Genomic DNA, 23,092 nt, shown 5'->3' on the forward strand with positions numbered 1-23,092 from the left:
TCCTCATCATTAACTCGTATCTTGGCAGGCTTATGTAACACCTGATCAAGGAAAGCCTGTTATAGTTAAAAAGGTCCCTGAATAGAGTGTAAGTAAAATTCTGGGGTTTTGAGGGAGCTGATCCCAGGCAGAGGGGTCTGACTGAGAGGATAGCTATGTACCTTGATGCCCTTACAATGCTGTGTGCCCGGCATCACGCTGTTGTGCCAGTGGATGGAAACGGGGTATATTATGTGCTCCGGTATGAAAGAGGTCACGGTCCACATTTTGGGCCAGAAGGTAAAATAAATCTATGATGATAGCAATCATAGCAGTGGTTGCCTGGAGGGGTTGCATGTTGGCTTGAACAAGGCGTCAAGTGAAATTTCCTGAGTTATGGAAATACCATAAGATTTCATGGAGACGGTTGTCATGTGCGCGTGTCCAAACTCATCAAGATTGAACACACAAGATATGTGCATTTCCCTGCATATCAAATTTACCTCATAAGACAAAAATCAAATGTCAGTTGAAAAAAAAAATCTAGGAGCTAATAAAAAGTCCTTAAATAGTATGAACCATTTTTAAAGGTGGAAACCTAACAGGAAATGCTTTTTCTTCTACTTTAGAAAAAAATAAATGGTGTCAAATAAATGTGCAGAAAAACCTCCCAAACAGAGCATTTTTATCATCAAAATAATGATCAGTTTGAGCAGAGCTGGAGCCCCACATCTCAGACTGAAGGAACCATTTCTAGGAGTGGAAGTTATTTTGGAAATATTTCCACATTTAGTTTCTTTCATGTTTCTGTTGGAGGAATAATGTTTTTGTAAATGTAAAAAGCTTTTAATGGAGCTAGAGAAGAAACTTTGTTTGGTCACAGTATTATCTGGTTATGAACTAAAAATTCAGAGCTTTCTCGTGAATTATGCTGCCAAGAATTGCAGGCTTAATCCTCAAGATTGTATGAATTTAAATTTTGACTTTATGGCCTCAGTCAGTATGAGTATACCAAGATAATCATTTAGGAAAAACAGTTTGAAGATGGTAGAACGTTACATGGAAAGTTAGCTTTTAGAGAGGGTTTATCCAGATAAGTATAATATTATTTTATCCTTTTAAGTATCTGGATGAATAAATTAGCCAATATTTGGTGACCTAATATGACTAGGCACAGTGCTAGGGACTCAGAAAATACCCAAATAACTCTTTGCAGACCTTGTCCTCAAGGAACTTCTGAGCAGGAGGGGATATATAATCTATATATTAACACAAGGAAGAATGTAACACATGCATGAGAAATATCCCTGGTGTTCAGAGGAGAGGAAATTACCTTTGAATAAAGAATAAAGGAAGGCACTTTTGTTGTGATAGCATTTAGGCTGAATTTTAAAAAAGACCTTCCCCAACAAGCCAGCAAAGTGGGGTTCTAGGCAGAGGGGATGTCATCAGGAAAGCTTTGAGTGCTTGGAGCCTCAAGTTTTTTTTTTTTTTTTTTTTAACTTTGACTGAAGCACAGGTTACACATCAGGGGGAGATACACTAGACAAGATATTATGGGAAGAAAGGAAGGCCTGAACTCTGGAGGAAGCTGTAATCTGGGTGAAGAATGGAGCCGATCATGAGAAAATGGATCTCAAAACCGTAAAAACCAACAAAATATAAAGCAGCAAGATCTAGGAAGAAGTGTGCAGGGGCAGATGTCCCTAGGAGGTCGTTTTGCCAGGTGAGGTAATGCAGGCGGGGCACAGGAGTGTCGGGGGAAGGGATAAATGGCAAAGCTAGAATGCTCAGGCATGCCAAAGGCTACAGAAAGCCTACAGGAGTGCCCTAGGCGACTGCAGGGATAATGATGCTAGTCACAGACTGGGGGGTTGGAGAGGAGCCCCATGTCTGGGGGAAGGGAGAATGATGACTCACATTTTCAACGAGCAGGCAATGCCCAGGAGACTGTTGGCAAAGTGGTCTGGAGATGCTCTCGATGGTGGAGCTACAGAAATAGACTTGACCCTAATTCCCCAGCAAATGCCAGGAAGTCAAGGATGGGAGTGTGAGCCTGTGCAGCTCGGGAGGGGAGAGGAGGGAACCAGGCTGCAAGGTTGTTTGCCAGAAGCACTAGAAGAAAACTGGCAAGGTTAGCTGTCCTTTCCCACCCACCATCATCAAGCCTGGGTGATGATTCTTACCAGGAATAGGAAGAGAATATGGGCAAGAGAGTGTTCTGGAAAACTGACTTTATCAGACATCTGGGACTAACTTTGATGGTTAGTTGTAGAATAATCAAAGTCTGTGAAGAGATAATGAGACTTCTTATCCTTCCTATGTTCAAGGAGAACAGTTGCAAAGTTCTTTCCTCCCTCTTTCTCTCCTTTCTTTCTTCGTTCCCTTTTTTCCTCTCCGTCCTCCCCCTTCTTTCCCTTTCCTCTCCATTCTTTGCACATTCTTGGTTTTTTTTGGACTGGACTAGTGCATGCATGGCCATGGTTGGCCTAAAGGAGGAGTTAATATTCACAGCCATCGACAGCAAAGGGTTCTGTGCTCTAATATTGCAATATTTGGGGACTTTCAAAGCACAAAATACTATGTGTATTATGACATTATTAACATTTTGGTAACTTTTTTAAAAATAACTTTTTACTTCTTCCTTTGTACTGGTCTTAAGAGCCACTCATAAATCTCTCCCTAACTGCATGAGGTACCAGGGCGAGAGACTGGCCACTCCTGGCATTGTGATTAGAACCATTTAATACCCAAGGCAGTGACTAATGTCTGGCAACAAAGGCTCCAGTAGGCGTCACATGTCCTTAGACACTGGGTGAGGGCCACTAGGAGCTCTTTCCCTGTGTGTTAGTACCATGGTCAAGAGAAACGTTGAGAACCTGGAGGCTCTATGTGGGCATCATTGGGAAATAGACTCTCTACCCATGCTCAATGCCTCTACAACCAGAAAGCCTAAAGTCAGTGCCACACAAAGGTACCTACCTTTGTCTTATCTTCCTACTCTGGGACTTTAATGATATATTTTTTTTCATGTTTACTGAAAGCAGTCAACTGAGCTATTCGTGGAAAGGTTTGTGGGTTTGGTTAACGAGGTGGAGGAATATTACATTTCAGTTGGAAACACATCCCTAGAATGCCAAAACATTTATTCCAAAGTCTGGTTTCCTAGTGCAATGGGAGGCACGGCAACAGTGTGTCTGTTCAGAGACAGGGGGATGGTGAGGAGGGACAGGGCGGGCTGGGGCCAGCAAGGCATCTGATCCAAGTGGATCCCAGAAGGCTTTTATTGTTAAATTATATTCTTCAGGAAAAACCACCCGTGTCACATTTTGTAAACTTGATATCCACGCACTTTTGACTGGCATTCTATTTTAGCCATAAGCCTGTGATTTCCAGCAAGCCTGCTTTCCCTCTTGCCTTGGATGGCAGCAGAAAGCGTGGCACACTTGCTAGGCTTCAGGTAGAAAGAGCAGAAAGGCTTGGGAGTGTTGGTTCCATCCAATAACGCTGACTTGAGTGTGCCACCCTGCTCCCCGTGAGCAGACAGCAAGCCTCTCCTTACTCTCCACTGCCATTCATCCAGCTCTGTGCGGCAGCCCAGCTGCTCTGTCTGCCGGGAGGGGCTGCCAAGTGCCCTGCCTACTGGCTGCTTCCCGATTCCCTGCCATCCCACATGCAAACACATCCCCACACGCTCTGCCTTGCTCACACCCGGAGCCACAGGCACATGGGAGCGCAGTCTTCCCTTCCTTCTAACTGTCTCAGCCCTTGACTTCTACAAGCCCATGGAACATTTCTGGAAAGACGCTCTTGATCCAGCAGGGTAGGACTGTTTTGATTTCTCTTTGCAGCTTTAGCATTTTGAGAAAGCAACTCACCTTTCTGACCAGTGTCTGTATCCAAGCAGGGAGATAAGGATTTGCTGTTTTCCCTGGGTTTGTGTGTGCATCTCCTTCTGCTTTCAGGACCCGTAGGGTTCTTTGTGTAATTTGCATAGAATTCGGCAGGTTCAGATTTTTCAGAGTCCTCTGAAGTGCTTGTGCATGGTGTTTTTTTTTTTTTTTTTTCTTAAGATGTTTGAAAATTGAAAGTGTGATTTACGGAAACGAAGTCATCTGTAAAAAGATTGCTTTGGAAAGTAATGGTTGCTGGCCATAAAGAGAAATATCTGTGATTCATCTAATGTGTTTTTAACCCTTTCTTTGCTTATAATTCTAGTTATACTTATGGATGCTGAGCTCAGTTTTGGCTTCATAGTAAATCAGCTATATCTGCATATTATCCCCAAATGCTCTGTCTGTTCTTATAAGAATTAGGTAACCATGTACTTATTAGTATAAAGATATCCCCAGATATTACTGTCAGTGATGGCATCTTTGGCATTTATATATGACACAGAAATTTTGTCAGGTATTCCGTCAGGTGTTTGGGATAGCAATTAAAGCCAAGTAGCAGTTGTATCAGAGTTTATTAGACTGGGGACAAGGAAGTTTATTAAAAAGTATAAACTGTCCATGATTATAGGTGCACAATGTATTTACCATAATTTTTAAATATATATTTATACACATACATTATATATATACACACATTATATATTATATAATTTATTCTAATATATTATATATACATATATAATGTACTTGAGCAGGTTTAACTTTTAATGCAGTACCAAACTTTTTCCTGTTTCTTTTTCAATCTGGATATTTGAATCTGCATATCCTAGTCCAAAGGAACAGAAAGGCATCACTGACTTTCAAAATTTGTTGCTGAGATCATCAGTACAACATAATTGCTAAAGATGTGGTTAATGACCTGAGGTTCTGTTTTTTTTTTATGGAAGGGTCACATTTCATATTCAGTTTTCTGAAGTTCTGGTTGCATAGTCCGTGGAAAGCATGAAGACCCATGTCCTCCTAACGGAAAGGTTTTGGTAAATCGTCATTCACATTAGAATTCCTAATGGACACAAGTACAGTACTGTGGTGCAACACAGACAAAGCGGGCTGGGAGAATCTCGGAAGATCCCGGCTGGAGGCGACCACTTCGGGAGAATTTTTTAGACGAGGGAAACTGAGGTCAGGTAGCACTCTCCTGAAGGCGAAACTCGGCTCTTCCTATACGTACACCTTGAATCTCCGCCCTCTTTCCCCGGATGCCTGCGATCAGTCTCTGCAGCTGCTAAATATAGCTGTCTGCACGGGCAACCGCACACCCTACTCTATCTACCATATCTCAGTTACAGAGTGGTCCTCCCCAGGGTCATTCTATGTACACACTACGTATTTCCAGCCAACGAGGAGCGTGAATCAAACAGCACGGGAGACAAACAGAGATAGATTGGAGCCTGGCACGGGGCACATAAGGTAGCACGTTAGAGAAAGCTGGCCCCGGGATGAGTCTTCCGAGTTGGTTTGAAACCCGTCTTCTCCGGGCCACCTTTAGGAGATCCCTCGGCGCCCCCGCCCTCCTGCCGTGAAATCCAGCCTCTATCCAGCAGCGGCAAGTAAAGTAAAGTTCAGGGAAGCTGCTCTTTGGGATCGCTCCAAAACGAGTTGCGCGCCTGGAGTGATGTTGAAGGCAACGTCAGGGCCAGGCAGCAGCCCCTGGCCGGGGGCCAGCACCTTTGTCATGCCTTTGAGCTCGGGAGAGCGGTACTTAAAGTTGGAGACCCGAGCCCGCGAGTTGGCAGAGCGCGCTCGCGCAGGGCTGCACTTGCTCGCCTCCGGCCGCCGCCGCGCTCCTCGGGACGGGGACGGCTCGCTGGGGCCCAGCCGGCGCTCGCGTCGCGGCGGGACATGCGCTGCGCCGCCTCTAACCGCGGGCTGTGCTCTTCTTCCAGGTGGCCGGCCGGCTGCTGAGCCCTCTGCCGCGGGGGGAGACGGTCTGCGGCCGGCCCGCGGCCGCTCATCATGACCATGACCCTGCACACCAAAGCGTCCGGCATGGCCCTGCTGCACCAGATCCAAGCCAACGAGCTGGAGCCCCTGAACCGCCCGCAGCTCAAGATCCCCCTGGAGCGGCCCCTGGGCGAGGTGTACGTGGACAGCAGCAAGCCCGCCGTGTACAACTACCCCGAGGGCGCCGCGTACGACTTCAACGCCGCGGCCCCCGCCTCCGCGCCCGTCTACGGCCAGTCGGGCCTCCCCTACGGCCCCGGGTCCGAGGCGGCGGCGTTCGGCGCCAACGGCCTGGGGGCCTTCCCGCCGCTCAACAGCGTGTCTCCGAGCCCGCTGGTGCTGCTACACCCGCCTCCGCAGCCCCTCTCGCCCTTCCTGCACCCGCACGGCCAACAGGTGCCCTATTACCTGGAGAACGAGTCGAGCGGCTATGCGGTGCGCGAAGCCGGCCCTCCCGCCTACTACAGGTAACCCGCGCCGCCCGCCGCGCCCCGTCGGGGTGGTCGCCGCGCGCCCGGCGGCGGGAGGGAGCGGGGGCGAGGGGCCGCAAGGCGCGGAGGGAGGGGGGCCCGCAGGCCGCGGGGCTGGGCGCCCGGCCGCAGCCGCAGCCCGAGCCGGGGCCGCGCGACCCGAGGGCTAGCGCGCCGCCCGGCCTGGGATCTCGGGTGCATCTCGTGTTCTCGAGAGTCAAGTTCTCTGGCCCAGAAGCTTAAAAAAAAAAAAAAAATTTTTTTAAAAATTTTTAATTTTTTTCCTTCTCCACCGCCCCCCCCCCACCCCCATGTCTGCCTGAGACGCAGATCTGAAACCCCGTGTGCTTCCTAATTAAACAAATATTGGAAAACCGTGCAAAGCAGAGGTTTTTTTAGTTGGGGAGGGGGCCACCCCAGAGCCAATACACGTAAGGTGCTTTGAGTCCCTAGAAAAGGTCCCGCTTTGGTACTTAAGGCTAGAGGTGTTTGGGACTCGCTGAGCTCAGAATGTTATTTATTTATATTAGTAGTAGTATTTAACAATTTTGTTTTACTGTGCGTGCCAAATTTCCCTGCTGCTCGACTTTCGGGTTGGAAATACGCACGCTCTGAGAATGGTGACTGTGGTGGTGGCAAAGGTAATTTCCTCGGGGAGCGATTCCTCGCAAGTCTTTCCCGCGTCCCACCTAGGAGGGCTGCGGGGCTGAAACGCGCCCCTCGGAAGACCCTAGAGTTGGATGGGTCTTAAGGAGTTTTCTGATTTCTGAGTTTCCCGGGCTGAGTCCATGTCAGAGCCCAGTGCTGGCAGAAGACTTCTGACATCCCGAGATTTATAAGTGTCCTGTGAGTTTGAAACATGCCACATCGAAGCATGAGTGTTTTGAAATACTTTCCTGCCAGCTAAGTTTCATTTCTGGCCTACGGGGCACAGAATGCCCCCGGGAGTGCTGTGCCCGAGTTCAGCCCGGTTCTGTGCTTTTCCTTCAGGGGAAGAAGCAGATGGTTCAGGGCACACAGGGACACTTTCGTGACTTAGAGGCAAATATGTTGTGTCTTCGTTTTTTTTCTTTTTTTTCTTTTCTTTTTCGTAGAGATGACACTTTCCTTCTCCCTTCTTGCTCTCATTTTCCCTTTGACAATTTCTCCCTTCTTTTCCTGGTGGACTCCAAAAGGGCTTAGGCAGGTGGTCCTGGGGAATACCAGTGCTCTAGGTGCTGCTGGACAGGGGTGCCCTGGAGTGGGTTTGAGAGACCTCAGGGTACCCACGTGGCTGGGCACTGAGTTAGGCACTGCCTGATTGTACACTGGTGTCTGGACCTGCCTGTCATCCTTAACCCAGACCCTTCTATATTGCAAGCTGGGATGATTTTCCATTCAGTGTTCTATTTCCAGAGAGATTTATAGTAGAAGCAGTAGGAGGAAGGTGCCAGGTGGCCCCAGAAAATTTGAAGGGGGGATCATGGGCTATCTGAGCACACCCCACATCCTTTAGCCCCTCAAAAGACTTTAGAACACCCCACAGCCAGGCAGGTCCAGCCTGAGTTATTCCTTAGAAGACTCACTAGGATGAACAAAACTTTCACAAGTTGGTGTCTGTCAAATTCATTTAACTTGTTTTAATTCAGGGTTAAAATGGAAAATGAAAAAGAATTTATTCTGCCTGCTTTTTTTTTTTTTTTTTTAAGTGTTAGAACAAAATCTAACGATTAAGTCTGATTCACACCTTTTAAACTCCTTGATGTGAAGGAAGGCATTGGTATGATGTGAGTTCCATAACCTCCTGGTAGACTCCAGAAACTATTTTCTTTTCCATTTAATTTTCAGTTCTTTTATTGCAAATTAATGCCACTGAATTTCAATGGGCACTAATGAGACTGCTTCTCAGTGGATTATTTACTGCCTTGCCAGTAATTACAAAGTGAGCATGGTCAAATGAAGAGGGGATCACATTTTATTCAAAATTGTTCATCATCCCAGTGGCAAATAATATCCCTATAATATGCCCCATCTTAAACTTTTTGCATTAGATAATATTCTTGTACTTTTAAAAAAAGAAAAAGGGAACTTTCAAAAATAATAAAGATAAAAAACTCTGTATGGGATTCTGGATGGAAATTCATTTTTAGAATAATTTTTTCCTTTGGCATTTATTTTCCATAACATCCTTTTTTTGATGTTTGAATTTTGCCTTTTATTACCCATGGAGGAAAAGAAGACTCTATGAAATAGAATTATTTTAAATAGACAGACGTCACGTAATATTCTCCCCCTCTCAATTTTACTGTTTGAATGACTGGGTGAAAAGAAAAGAGCTGGTTAGATTCTTTTAGGAACCCTTAGTTTTCTTCAATAGTTATCAAAAGTTTTGGGGCCGAAAGCAAGTGTTTTTAGATGGCTTGTCATGATCCAGAGGATCATGAGATTAGTTTAGTGAGTCTAGAACATTTTTTTAAAGGAATGAAATATTAAAAAAAATAGAAAATACTCAAGTGGGTAATGTCTAATAAGAGCAGATTTTGTTCCCTGACTATTTTAATTATCCATGCTTAAGTGTGCTGGCTGTGATTAAAATGTATTTCTTACTCTGGTTTGAGGTAAAGAAGTTTGAAAGCTACTGACCTAAAATGTTGTGGTCAGTAGAAACCAGGTAAGTGCCTGGTTGTTTTATAGACACAAACCAAAAAAACAGTTTTGATTGTTTCTATTTTATTTTTTGCTTACAAATCAGCTGGTGACTTTAGGTCAGTTAGGTTACCCTTTATTACTTAAGTTTATTCTTAACTTTTCCATTTGTAAAATGCTATTGTGTGGATTGTCCAGCTAAATGTCCCACTGGGATGTTCAAAGAATTTATGTGAAGTTCACATCATTTTATCATTAAGATGCTACGGGTGGTTTCTTCTGTTGGCCATAATATGCAGCCATATCTACATATGAAGAAATGTAACAGATAAGACTGCCCTGGGCATATAGTAATGGGAGAAAGATGGTTATATATCCCAACGAATTGTTATTGAAAGGGAATGAATTTGTAAATAGGCAAGCGGTGACCTGCAAAATATGTCTTAGCTAAAATTTCATGATGAAGGCAAGTGGGAGTTACCTTATCCTGGGTTCCTTAGCATGTTTAAACATCTTAGAAGGTTTGAATAAAACTGAAGAAGAAAATTAATTATATCCATTATGTTTTAAAAATTCAAGTGAGGTATATAATACTCCATGTTGGTTTCAGTCTTATCAGTATTCTTAGAGGTGAAATATTGCCCTCTTTTGCAAAAAATTGACCAATATCCAAACTTTTACATCAAAGCCAAAGCCCTAGAAATTTGTCTTCTGGCTGTATGCATATTGTCAGTGCCTAGTTTGTGCATCGGTGAACATTTAAACTATTTTTCAACTTTAAGCAAGGCTCACTTCTAGAGAGAGGTTTGAATGGTTAAGTTTCAAGTTTTCAGTAATTGTTTCTTTGTAGTTAGGTACTATCTTAGCACCCTTTTTTCCTGGTCTTACTTTTTTTCAGTTATTTAAATTGTTACTGTGTACCTGATTATGTGGATCTACGAGTAGTTTAAGGAGCCACATATTGCTTCAAGAATGAATATATTTTAGATTGAAACAGGATCACATCTTAAAACCCCATTTCATTTTCACCTACTCTATGTGGCTTGTACCTGTTTGGTAGAAAGCCCCTGAAAGATAATTGTCACTTATTCTAGTCTTTCTCACACTCAGCTAATTTGGATCTCTGAATTGCTTTTGTGAATGTATTTAAGATGTAAAATTAATAATTTAGGAAAATTCAGGTTCAGCATTTTGGTTTCTTATAAATTTTAAGGATATGAAAGACAGGGGTAAGAAACTGACCATGGCAAGAACCGTAGATACAGGAAAAACTATAAAAGATATCAAACTTTTCAATAAGGGTAAGATAGTAGTACTTTTGTCAAGTGAGCTAGTATATGTAAAAGCAATGCATAAGCTATACAAGCGATTTTATTCACATGTTAATATTTGTTCTGGTGCTTTTATAAGCTCAAAAAATACTGTAGGAAAGAACTGACTTAAATGGTCAGGAGTTTCACTACAAATATAGATTGATGATAATATAAACTCATTTTCTGTGGAAGCCAAATTTAAATAAAATCTTTATTACCATCTGCAACATTTGTTTGCAGTCTGGGTTTTCATAAAGAACATCTATCTTATACATACATTTTTTAAAAAGTCAAAACCCTGATTATGTGAAAATAGTTTTATATAAGGAAGTATATGAATTATATTTTTTCTAAAATGTGTACTCAGCAAAAAAATAATAAATCTAAATCCTTCCAATGACTTCAGTATTATTTTTAATGTAACTTTAGAAGGACCCAGTAGAGAAGGCAGCGGTCTAAGTATGTTCCCTTCTTCTCTAGGTTACATTGAATGGGTAAAAGCAAATTACTTATTTTGTTTAATTCCAAGTCCCAGTTTGCTTATCGAAGAAAGGAAAACAGTGCCGTAACTGTTTAGAACCAAAATTCATACTCCAAAGGAAGTGCTATGTAAGTCCCCAGAATTCAGCCACTTGAACACAAACCAGCTAAAGTGAAAGTGTAGAGAATTTTATGAAACGGAGGCAGTCCACCAAAATCATCGAGTAGTTTTATTTTACATTTTAAACTCTGCTGATGAGTTAACCTGTAAAGTCAGTTTTTAAGAAGTGTGTCTGAGCTTCCCATACTCTATCTCTAAAACATATTCTCACAGTGTCATCTGAAATCTAAGGATTGAACTGGGCTGGAGGTGACTGCAAACACCTTTATGATATTCTTGACCTCATAAGAGAAGAAACGACTGCCGAGTTCTCATCTTCGAGAATATTAGTAGGCATTATGAGGGGGGGATGTTTAACATAAATCAACAACAGTTTTAATTATGTGTATATGTTTAGACCCTGTTAAAAATACAAAGGCTAGAAAGGCAACTATTTTGGTCCCAATTGACAAAATTTTATCTATTTTAACAAAGTGATAATTTAATCAGAAACACTAGGATTGACTCCACAGACATCAAGAATGATTGAGTAAAAGATTTATTTAGTAAGGTGTAGTAGCTAAGAGCAATGACTCTGGACTCAAACGGCTAGGCACCCAATCTCAGCTCGACAGTGGGCCACCTGTGAGAGCTCAACCAAATTGCCCAGTCCTCAGTTTCTCCCTTTTTTTAAAAAACGAGACAATCAAATTCTCTTCATTTAGGATGATTGTAAAGCTTAAACAAAATACTGCAGACTTTAAAAAAAAAAATAGTGCCTAATCCATTGTAAACTCTCAGTGACTTAGATCTCAATGCTAGAAGAAAATTATTTCACAATTCTGTAGTCAGTCATTGTTTTGCACCTGGGTTAATGAGGAAGACTAGGATTTTAATCAAAATCGGTGTTTAATATTATGCAAAATAAATCTTATACAAAGTTTAGTTCGATCGTTTCAATTTACTGAGCTTCTGAGATTCTTAAATAGGTTCTTAATAGATACGGTGGTGTGACGTGGAAGCCACGATGACGGTGGTGTTGGTAGAGGAAGGAGGGGATGGTGAAGATGATGGCGGTGGGTTAGCAGCAATGAGGTGCTGATGTCAGTTTGGGTAGGCAGTGTTTCTGAATGTCCATCATGTAGCCTGGAGATATCTATCCAGACAGAAATCAAACATTTTTAACGTACTTTGCTCATTTCTATGGTGATATAATTTAGATACATAGTCAAAATTTTCCATAATAATACTGTCAATGACACGGATATCCTAAATCTATTAAGTGCCTCTCATTGCCATACAGAAATTCAAAAAGAACAATCCAAACAAGCCTGGATTGCTTTCTTTCTTTGTTTCTCTCCTGAACCTTTTAGGGGAACACGGTGCCTCCTTAGTATGTTCCCATGACATCTCCTTGAATCAAATGTGTCATCTTTCAGGGGGTAGTAGGCAACTCCGTCTTGTCATTTTCTGCTTTCTGAAACTCCGGTGGTTTAGGCTTGAGAAAATTAGAGTCATTCAATGAAACTTAATTAAGAAAATTTCAGAACTAGACATTTCCCAATGAGCCCTCAAAAGTTTCACATGGGGGTCCTTCTTTTTGAGGGTTCCCCCAAAGTATCACCTCCAAGAGGAGCCAGAGACCCCTGAGGGTTTCATGTTCAGAGTTGCAACTTCAGCTTGGCAGCTACAGAGCTGCCTGGCCAGAGGCTCCTGCTCTGTAGTTGAGGTTCTGTCTAGATTGCATCCCTCACCCTCTTTTCCCCTTGTCCCCAGCAGTGGTGGGTGCAGGGACACAACACCTGTCTTGTGTGTGCCTGCGAGGCACTACTTCCTGGGCAGTTTTCTTGGCAAATCAATTCACGACTCACTTCTCTCACATAAAGACTTGGAATTTCTTTTAAGACCCTGAAAGTAAAAGATAATTCTCTTCTGATTCCCTGCAACCAAATAATGTTAGAAATAGCCATTTGTGCATTGGCATCCTTTCTCTTTCCTCCACTGATCTTTGTTTTAATAGTCCCTTCCCCTATTTTGTTTCTTTGCTCTGTTTTCTAACGTTCTTCCCTTTAAACATTTCTTGGCTTCTTTTCCGCTATCCAGCTTTCTTTCTCTCTTTTCTGTTTTAGTCACTCCATCTGTGTAGTCCCAGATTTTTCCTTCCATCTTTTCTGGTTTATTTCTTTATTGACCTGTGTCGTCTGTTATTTTAATACAATTTGGAACAGGGCTCAGCAGAATTCCTCCCTAGCTTAGGAAGGCCGGTGGTGTAAGAATATGCCTTAATAACCTAGTCATGACGTTAAAAGTGGCATTAACAACAGTAATAGTTTCAAGAATGATTTTTTTTTCTTGTCTCTAAGGAGAGATGCTTAACAAAAATTCAGGGCAAAAATTTCACTTCCGGCAGCTTATTCATTCATTCATTCATTTGGCTAACTACACACTTGTTCCAAAGTGTGTAAGTTCACCAGGGGCATAGATGGAATAAAACGTGTGTTTATATTCCTAGCAGTTCACACATCAGTGTTAGCACGGAGCAGCCAGGAGCCTTACCGCATGGATGGCTGCAATCCCAGGGCCACAGTCTTCTGCATGTGGATTTGTCAAGGAGGTGACAGAAAGTGCAGCCTTGGCTATTGTCTTCTGGCGGTCTACATTTCAGAAGCCTATATCCACATGAACTTACACTACCCATATACAGCCGATTATAATTTCCCACTTGTCAACAAAAACACTCTTTTTTTTTTTAACAGTCATAGATCCATCCATGATTCATTTTACTTGATGTTTTTTTAAGTATTAGTTTTTTTTTTTTTGGCATAAATTTTGCTGTACAACATTGTCAGAAAAGTACTTGATTTTAAAGGCTGTTTTTGTTGTTTTGGTTGCTGAGCTGTTCTTTGCGACCCCATAGACTTTTAGTCGTCAGGCTCCTCTGTCCATGGGATTTCCTAGGCAAGAATACTGGAGTGGGTTGCCATTTCCTTCTCCAAGGGATCTTTCTGACCCAGGGATTGAACCTTCGTCTTTTGCGTCTTATGCATTGCAGGTGGGTTCTTTACCCACTGAGCCACCTGGGAAGCTGCTAGTTTGACTTCTTCTTTTTTTTTTTTTTTGAAGACCTTCTGTTTCTGCTGGACTATTTCAGGCACTTCAGAGAGAGAAGTGCATTCTAATCTTGCATTCTAATTTGAATGCAAGATTCAATTTAGTTACAATGAGAAGGTATTTTCTTCAGTTATCTGACAAAACCTGAGAGGCCTCCAGAAGCTTCTTGGATTTCTAATGGGAAGAACCCCTGAGCTCTGGTCTGAACAGAAAGCCGATCTTATTCATCACAGTATTTCTCTGAGCCCTTAGCAAAGTGCATGGCACATGAAGTGCCTAGAAACGTGGTGGGTGGGAAGTACCAGTTACCCTCATTCCCTCTGGCCTCTTGCAGGGAGAAAGGCCGGTCAGGAAGAGATCTTTAGATGGGATTGGAAGAATGTGAGGAGTTTGAGAATCCCCTTTCCTTCACCAGGCATTTCAAGTTCATTGATTCCCATTATTCATGGATTGCACATTTACAAATTCACCTGCTCAGTGACATTTTTTGTCACCTTCCAATCAGTCAGTACTCTCGGGCACTTTCTCGATCATTCGCAGCAGCACGGGCCATGCACAAAGTAGTGAAAAATTTGAGTCATCCGACATGCGCGTTCCCCGCTGAGGTCAAACCAGGCGAGCTCTGCCCGCTTGTTTCAGATCTCAGACTGTAAACAAGTGTCCTGGTTGAGGTCTATTTACTGCCACTTTGTGTGTGTTTGCATTTTTGTGCTTTTCATTTAGTGATTTTGCTCTTTAGAAAGCCTAGTGCTGAAGTGCTGTCTAGCGTTCCTAAGTGCAAGAAGGCTGTGACATGCCTTCTGGAGAAAGTACAGGTTAGATAAACTTCGCTCAGCATGGGTTATAGTGCGGTTGGCCATGATTTTATTGTCGACAAACCAGCCATGTATGTTAAATAAGATGTCTTTAAACAGAAACACACACAGAGACGAACCAAGGCTGTATATTGTTTGGTTGATGAAAATGTTACAACTAGAGGCTCTCAAGAACCTAACCCTGTATTTCCCCTAGGAGTGATGATTCAGTATCCACTAACTCAACGATTGTAGTGCCTTGATAGAAGGTAACTGCAAGAACTAAAATAAGATTGTATATAATAGAGTGATGAAGGCACTGGTTTGGGAGACAGGCACCTTCTCAATCCCTGTCTAGTTGTAATCTCTGACTCCATGTGCCTCAGTTTACTCATCTGTAAAATGCCAATCAAAATAGGCCCTACATCTTTTGGTAGTTGGGAAGATTAAACTAGTTCAGAGATGTCAAGGACTTTCAACATGCCCAGCACATAGCCAGCCACAATTTTTTATTACTTCTCTGATGGAGAATTGACTACTCTACCCAGAAGAAGGTGAATATGAGAGCTCTTTAAGAGTCTGGAGTGTTTGTAACTTCCCTATGTGTGTTTGTTTTGCCTTCAAGGGACCAGATTTAACACCCTGTTGCGATTAGAAGTTAAACTTTTCCAACCTAAAGGAAACAGGCAGCTAGGATTTTTCGAAATGCTTAGTATATGCCAGCTACTGTGTGAGCAAAATGAAACCAAGCAGCTGTAGTAAACCCCAAGTAAAAAAAAAAAAAAAGTAAATCAGTTTAAAAAAAAAAAAGAGCGAAAGACGTAAAATACTCTGGACTGAAGCAATTCCAGAGAGGGAAGTAGTTGAAACTCAGGTAAACATGGGAAAGCTATGACGTATAAGGTAAGGAGAGGCTTTCTCTGTGATCTGGAAAGAAGGATGCAGAGACTAAAGAGGGATAGAAGCCAGAATGTACAGAGTATCTAGAAAAGTTGATTTTCAACCCGGCTGCACATTTGGATCAAGGATGATTTCAGAATCACCCAGATGATTAAAAAAACTACAGAGACCTGGGCCATATCTCAGCAGTGTTGATGTCTGCTCTGGGAGTGAAGCGGAAATAAGCAATTAAGAGAACAAAACAAAACAGCAAAACTCCATGGGCTTTCCTCTTGGGTAGTCCGCTGATTCACGGTCTCCCAGCATTTCTGAAAGCTTTATCACATTTAATCTTCCTAGACCTGTCCATCACAGCGGCCCCAGGCTGTGTTCTGACCCTGAGGAGAACTATTCAGACCCAGGACTGCCTGCTTTCCGAGTCTCCATTTCCCTGAGCCACTTAGGTTTCAGAAGCAGAGAAAAAAAAAAAAGGAATGCCAAAGAGAAAAATGACAGTAACATTAATTTCTACTCCTCATCTTTCCAAAATAATGTATAAAGCACGCAGTTGCATTAAGACTATGAGGCTGCAGGCTTTTGCCACTGGATATGAAGAGGAAGTTGGGAAACGACCTAAAACAGGGGTGTAAATACAGTTGACCCTCAAGCAACACAAGTTTGAACTGCTCATATTCATGCATAGGTGGATGGTTTCAGCATTAAGTTCTATAGTGCTACATAATTTTCTGTTGGCTGAATCCACAGATGCTGAAGTAGGCATACAGAAGGAACCACAGATATGGAGGCAGACTATAAGTTATACTAAGAATATTTTTAATTAAATTGCAGTCGATTGGCACCCACAATCCCTGTGTTGGTTCAAGAGTCAAGTGTACGTACCTATGCCGATTAGCGGGCATGATTTGGGTTTTTGTCAAAGGTTTAGACAGTTGAAGGTAACTGAAGTCTTTGAACCTTCCCCTCAGTAGGGTTCACTTCTCTTCAGTCCTTCTGATCGTTGCCACACACCCAGACTCTAGCATTGTTGATATAACCTCTAAATATCAATATCAGGATAATTGATTGATTGCACCAGATTTCCAGTTGTGTTTTTGGAAAGTTCCTCGAACATTTTAATGTGGAGGGCTTAATTAAAACTCTCCCTGTGTACTCCTTTCTGTTGGGAAGTGTTTGCAGAATTCTTTCTGTAGAAAGAATTAGAAGACTTATTCATTGATGAGGGAAACGGGCATCCAGGCACCTGACCTTGGCACATCAGCAGTTTGGGTTCAGCTTGGTAAAGTTCCCTTATTGCTCAATCTTCCCTGTGTGACTCTGCCCGGAATCTGCTGAAAGCAAGCCTTTGAAATCACAGAAACATGTATACCTGTAGATCCTCAGGTTAGAAGTGAGCACAGGGCTCCTCTGATGTCCACAAGATGATCTAGGTGCCACATAATGAAGCACCATCTGCCCACAGGCCCAGGGCTCTCTGGTTCTTTGTGTCTGAGGCTCAGTAGTTGAGATCAGTGAGATCAAGGTTGCTTTTCCATAACAAGCCCAACTCTCATGAGAGGAATCTGTGTTTGACATTAGAAAATGCTAGCCAAGATGTCAGGTGGCTGGTGGAAGCATTCACAGGTTCTGGTGTTTTTAAAGTTGGACAACTGTATATTTCACAGAAAGGTGGTACAAGGCATCCATTTGCAGGTCTTGAAAACACACAAAGACGCTCCTTCTCCAATGCTTTTCACGTCCTTCTCTCCTTTCTCTGCACTCAACCAGCTCTCTGTTATGGCTGTAATAATTCTGTCCAGGTTTTGCAGATTTTGAGCTTACAAACTCAAATTTTCCAGTTTACCCGAGCTTCCTACCCAAAGTATGCATTTGACTGGGTCCTTCCTCTGCTTCAAAGCCTTCAGTAGCTTCTCCTCATCACAGAACACAGGCATGTTCTGTAGCGCAGCGTTCAAAGACCTTGTCATTTGATTCCAACTCATCTCCTCCACTCCACTCAGCTCAGCTCCACTCCATGAAGCTCTTATTCAAAACCAAGTCTGAACAGGCACATTTCCCACTTCTGTTGTTCAGTCATCTCCCTCATGTACCTTTCTTTCTTCTTGTCCCACCTATGTTAGACTGAGGGTACACAAAAGTCAGAGCTCAGTTCCAATGCCTCTTTTGCCAGATGAGTTTCCCCCTTGGCATTCTTTCAGTGTTATTGTGCAGGTGGAGCACCTTCTTGGGTATCTCTATTATGGAAATAACCATGGAATGCCTTTCACTATAGTCGTGGATAGATTTGTCTCCCCTATCTATTTAATTGTTACCAGTTAATTATAGGGGCTTCCCTGGTGGCTTAGGCAGCAAAGAATATGCCTGAAATGCAGGAGAACTGGGTTCAATCCCTGGGTCAGGAAGATTCCCTGGAGAAGGAAATTGGAACACACTCCAGCATTCTTACCTGGAGAAGCTCATGGACAGAGGAGCCTGGTGGGCTACAGTCTATGGGGTTGCAAAGAGCCAGACATGACTGAGCCACTAACATTTCAGACTTCAGAATTAATTATTAATAACAGTAATACTATATGGCAGAAATCAACACAACATGGTAAAGCGATTATCCTTCAATTAAAAAAAAAAAAACAAAACTGTTCAGTTCAGTTCAGCTCAGTCACTCAGTTGTATCTGACTGTTTGCGACCCCATGGACTGCAGCATGCCAGGCCTCACTGTCCATCACCCACTCCCAGGGGTTGCTCAAATTCAAGTCCATTGAGTCGGTGATGCCATCCAACCATCTCATCCTCTGTTGTCCCCTTCTCCTCCTGCCTTCAATCTTTCCGAGCATCAGGGTCTTTTCAAATGAGTCAGTTCTTCACCTCAGGTGGACAAAGTATTGGAGTTTCAGCTTCAGCATCAGTCCTTCCAATGAATATTCAGGACTAATTTCCCAAGGATGGACTGGTTGGATCTCCTTGCAGTCCAAGGGGGACTCTTAAGAGTCTTCTCCAACACCACAGTTCAAAAGCATCAATTCTTCAGAACTAAGCTTTCTTTATAGTCCAACTCTCACATTCATACATGACCCCTGGAAAAACCATAGCCTGGACTAGATGGACCTTTGTCAGCAAAGTAATGTCTCTGCTTTTTAATATGCTGTCTAGGTCGGTCATAACTTCCTTCCAAGGAGTAAGCCTCTTTGAATTTCATGACTGCAATCACCATCTGCAGTGATTTTGGAGCTGCCTAAAATAAGTCAGCCACTGTTTCCACTGTTTCCCCTTCTATTTGCCATTAGGTGATGGGACCAGATGCCATGATCTTCATTTTCTGAATGTTGAGCTTTAAGCCAACTTTTTTACTTTACTTTTTCACTTTCATCAAGAGGCTCTTTAGTTCCTCTTCACTTTCTGCCATAAGGGTGGTGTCATCTGCATATCTGAGGTGATTGATATTTCTCCTGGCAGTCTTGATTCCAGCTTGTGCTTCATCCAGCCCAGCAGTTCTCATAATGTACTCTGCATATAAGTTAAATAAGCAGGGTGACAATATACAGCTTTGATGTACTCCTCTCCTGATTTGGAACCAGTCTGTTGTTCCATGTCCAGTTCTAACTGTTGCTTCCTGACCTGCATACGATTTTCTCAGAAGGCAGGTTAGGTGGTCTGGTATTTCCATCTCTTTCAGGATTTTCCACAGTTTGTGGTGATCCACACAGTCAAAGGCTTTGGCATAGTCAAGAAAGCAGAAATAGGTGTTTTCTGGAACTCTCTTGCTTTTTCGATGATCAAAAAAACTGTTAAATATCCCCCCCAAATGACAATAATATTCAGTCATGTAGTATTAAGTCATTATTAAAATGAAATTATTGTTTTGTTAATTTTATGGATTCAGTTCAGTTCAGTCACTCAGTCCTGTCAGACTCTTTGTGACCCCATGAATCACACAGCATGCCAGGCCTCCCTGTCCATCACCAACTCCCGGAGTTCACTCAAACTCATGTCCATCAAGTCGGTGATGTGATCCATCCATCTCATCCTCTGTTTTCCCCTTCTCCTTCTGCCCCCAATCCCTCCCAGCATCCGGGTCTTTTCAAATGAGTCAGTTCTTCGCATCAGGTGGCCAAAGTATTAGAGTTTCAGCTTTAGCATCAGTCCTTCCAATGAACACCCAGGACTGATCTCCTTTAGGATGGACTGGTTGGATCTCCTTGCAGTCCAAGGGACTCTCAAGAGTCTTCTCCAACATCACAGTTCAAAAGCATCAATTCTTCTGTGCTCAGCTTTCTTCACAGTCCAACTCACATCCATACATGACCACTGGAAAAACCATAGCCTTGACTAGACGGACCTTTGTTGGCAAAGTAATATCTCTGCTTTTCAATGTGCTATTTAGGTTGGTCATAACTCTCCTTCCAAGGAGTAAGTGTCTTTTAATTTCATGGCTGCAATCACCATCTGCAGTGATTTTGGAGCCCAAAAAAATAAAGTCTGACACTGTTTCCACTGTTTCCCCATCTATTTCCCATGAAGTGATGGGACCAGATGCCACGATCTTAGTTTTCTGAATGTTGAGCTTTAAGCCAACTTTTTCACTCTCCTCTTTCACTTTCATCAAGAGGCTTTTTAGTTCCTCTTCACTTTCTGCCATAAGGGTGTTGTCATCTGCATATCTGAGGTGATTGATATTTCTCCCGGCAATCTTGATTCCAGCTTGTGCTTCTTCCAGCCCAGTGTTTCTCATGATGTACTCTGCATAGAAGTTAAATAAGCAGGGTGACAATATACAGCCTTGACAGACTCCTTTTCCTATTTGGAACCAGTCTGTTGTTCCATGTCCAGTTCTAACTGTTGCTTCCTGACCTGCATATAGGTTTCTCAAGAGGCAGGTCAGGTGGTCTGGTATTTCCATCTCTTTCAGAGTTTTCCACAGTTTATTGTGATCCACACAGTCAAAGGCTTTGGCATAGTCAATTAAGCAGAAATAGATGTTTTTCTGGAACTCTCTTGCTTTTTCGATGATCCAGCAGATGTTGGCAATTTGATCTCCAGTTCCTCTGCCTTTTCTAAAACCAGCTTGAACATCAGGAAGTTCACGGTTCACGTATTGCTGAAGCCTGGCTTGGAGAATTTTGAGCATTACTTTACTAGTGTGTGAGATGAGTGCATTTGTGCGGTAGTTTGAGCATTCCTTGGCATTGCCTTTCTTTGGGATTGGAATGAAAACTGACCTTTTCCAGTCCTGTGGCCACTGCTGAGTTTTCCAAATTTGCTGGCATATTGAGTGCAGCACTTTCATAGCATCATCTTTCAGGATTTGAAATAGCTCAATTGGAATTCTATCACCTCCACTAGCTTTGTTCGTAGTGATGCTTTCTAAGGCCCACTTGACTTCACATTCCAGGATATCTGGCTCTAGGTGAGTGATCACACCATTGTGATTATCTGGATCATGAAGCTCTTTTTTGTACAGTTCTTCTGTGTATTCTTGCCACCTCTTCTTAATATCTTCTGCTTCTCTTAGGTCCATACCATTTCTGTCCTTCATCGAGCCCATCTTTGCATGAAATGTTCCCTTGGTATTTCTTATTTTCTTGAAGAGATCTCTAGTCTTTCCCATTCTGTTGTTTTCCTCTATTTCTTTGCATTGATTGCTGAGGAAGGCTTTCTTATCTCTCCTTGCTATTGTTTGGAACTCTGCACTCAGATGCTTATATCTTTCCTTTTCTCCTTTGCTTTTCACTTCTCTTGTTTTCACAGCTATTTGTAAGGCCTCCCCAGACAGCCATTTTGCTTTTTTGCATTTCTTTTCCATGGGGATGGTCTTGATCCCTGTCTCCTGTACAATGTCATGAACCTCCATCCATAGTTCATCAGGCACTCTGTCAGATCTAGTCCCTTAAATCTATTTCTCACTTCCACTGTATAATCATAAGGGATTTGATTTAGGTCATACCTGAATGGTCTAGTGGTTTTCCCAACTTTCTTCACTTTAAGTCTGAATTTGTCAATAAGGAGTTCATGATCTGAGCCACAGTCAGCTCCTGGTCTTGGTTTTGCTGACTGTATAGGGCTTCTTCATCTTTGGCTGCAAAGAATATAATCAATCTGATTTCGGTGTTGACCGTCTGGTGATGTCCATGTGTAGAGTCTTCTCTTGTGTTGTTGGAAGAGGGCGTTTGCTATGACCAGTGTGTTCTCTTGGCAAAACTCTATTACCTTTTGCCCTGCTTCATTCCACACTCCAAGGCCAAATTTTCCTGTTAGTCCAGGTGTTTCTTGACTTCCTACTTTTGCATTCCACTCCCCTATAATGAACAGGACATCTTTTTTGGGTGTTAGTTCTAAAAGGTCTTGTAGGTCTTCATAGAACCGTTCAACTTGAGCTTCTTCAGTATTACTGGTTGGGGCATAGGCTTGGATTACTGTGATATTGAATGGTTTGCCTTGAAACAAACAGAGATCATTCTGTCATTTTTGAGATTGCATTCAAGTACTGCATTTTGGACTCTTTTGTTGACCATAATGGCTACTCCATTTCTTCTAAGGGATTCCTGCCCACAGTAGTAGATATAATGGTCATCTGAGTTAAATTCACCCATTCCAGTCCATTTTAGTTCGCTGATTCCTAGAATGTCAACGTTCACTCTTGCCATCTCCTGTTTGACCACTTCCAATTTTCCTAGGAACCTGGAATGTCAGGTCCATGAATCAAGGCAAATTTTATGGATTAATTTAGAGTAATTGAATAAAGTTAATTAATGTGTATATTCACTCACTCAGCAAGCTTTATCCAGTGTCAACTGTATACTAATCCCTATGGTAGTTACAGAGATTGGACATGTTATCTGTCATTAAGTTGCTCACAGTCAAGTGAGGGAGATGACAAGTGACCAGATGACCAAAAACCGGTGGAGAAAGAATGGTGGTAGAGGAGGGACCACCAGAGGTACTGAGGAGGGGCACTTGGCCAGACGGAGGGCTCGTGTCTCCTGAGGAAGAGATCCAAGAAGGTGTGAAGGAGGGAGGGTTTAGGCAATGAAAGAGGGTGGGGGAGGCTGGGAAGAGATGCCGAGTCTGGTTGGCTGGTCCTCCCTAGAGTTCCAGCCTGGTTCCTTGCATGGAATGAATGCTTAGTAATTTACAAAGCCAATCTCTTGAAGGAACCAAAAAGTAAATTGTTAAAAATAGGAGAAATAACTTTAATTACACCAGTGGCTAGTATTTTTCTGACTGTAGTGCACTAGGCACCCTGCTGAAAGCTTTAATGGATGATCTTGTTGAATCCTTATACCAACCATAAGAGGCTGATACTGCTATTATTTCTATTTTATGGAAGAAGAAACTAAGAGAAAGAAAGTGATTGCCCAGGGTCTCATAGCCAAGAATGGAGAAATTTGTGTGTACTAGCTTCCCTAGTAACTCAGAGGGTAAAGCATT

General features: G+C 42.6%; 1 protein-coding gene across 5 annotated transcripts in view; it reads left to right on the forward strand.

The window, feature by feature from the left end:
• ESR1 (estrogen receptor 1) overlaps positions 1-23,092 on the forward strand; it is a 409,016-nt gene that overhangs the window by 116,032 nt on the left and 269,892 nt on the right. For 3 of the 5 annotated variants that reach the window (XM_086318369.1, XM_086318371.1, XM_086318372.1), the window contains one exon: positions 5,822-6,346. In XM_086318369.1, coding sequence (XP_086174495.1) covers positions 5,892-6,346 — 455 coding nt within the window. In that variant the 5' untranslated portion in view covers positions 5,822-5,891. Of the gene's footprint in view, positions 1-3,643; positions 3,803-4,450; positions 5,346-5,821; positions 6,347-23,092 lie in introns of those variants that run through there. The other 2 variants (XM_086318367.1, XM_086318370.1) reach the window with 2 other exon arrangements.

Source organism: Bos grunniens, chromosome 9 (assembly GCF_055505025.1).
Source record: "Bos grunniens cultivar Pamir isolate PY7600 chromosome 9, Bosgru_T2T1.0, whole genome shotgun sequence".
Taxonomy (NCBI): Eukaryota; Metazoa; Chordata; class Mammalia; order Artiodactyla; family Bovidae; genus Bos; species Bos grunniens.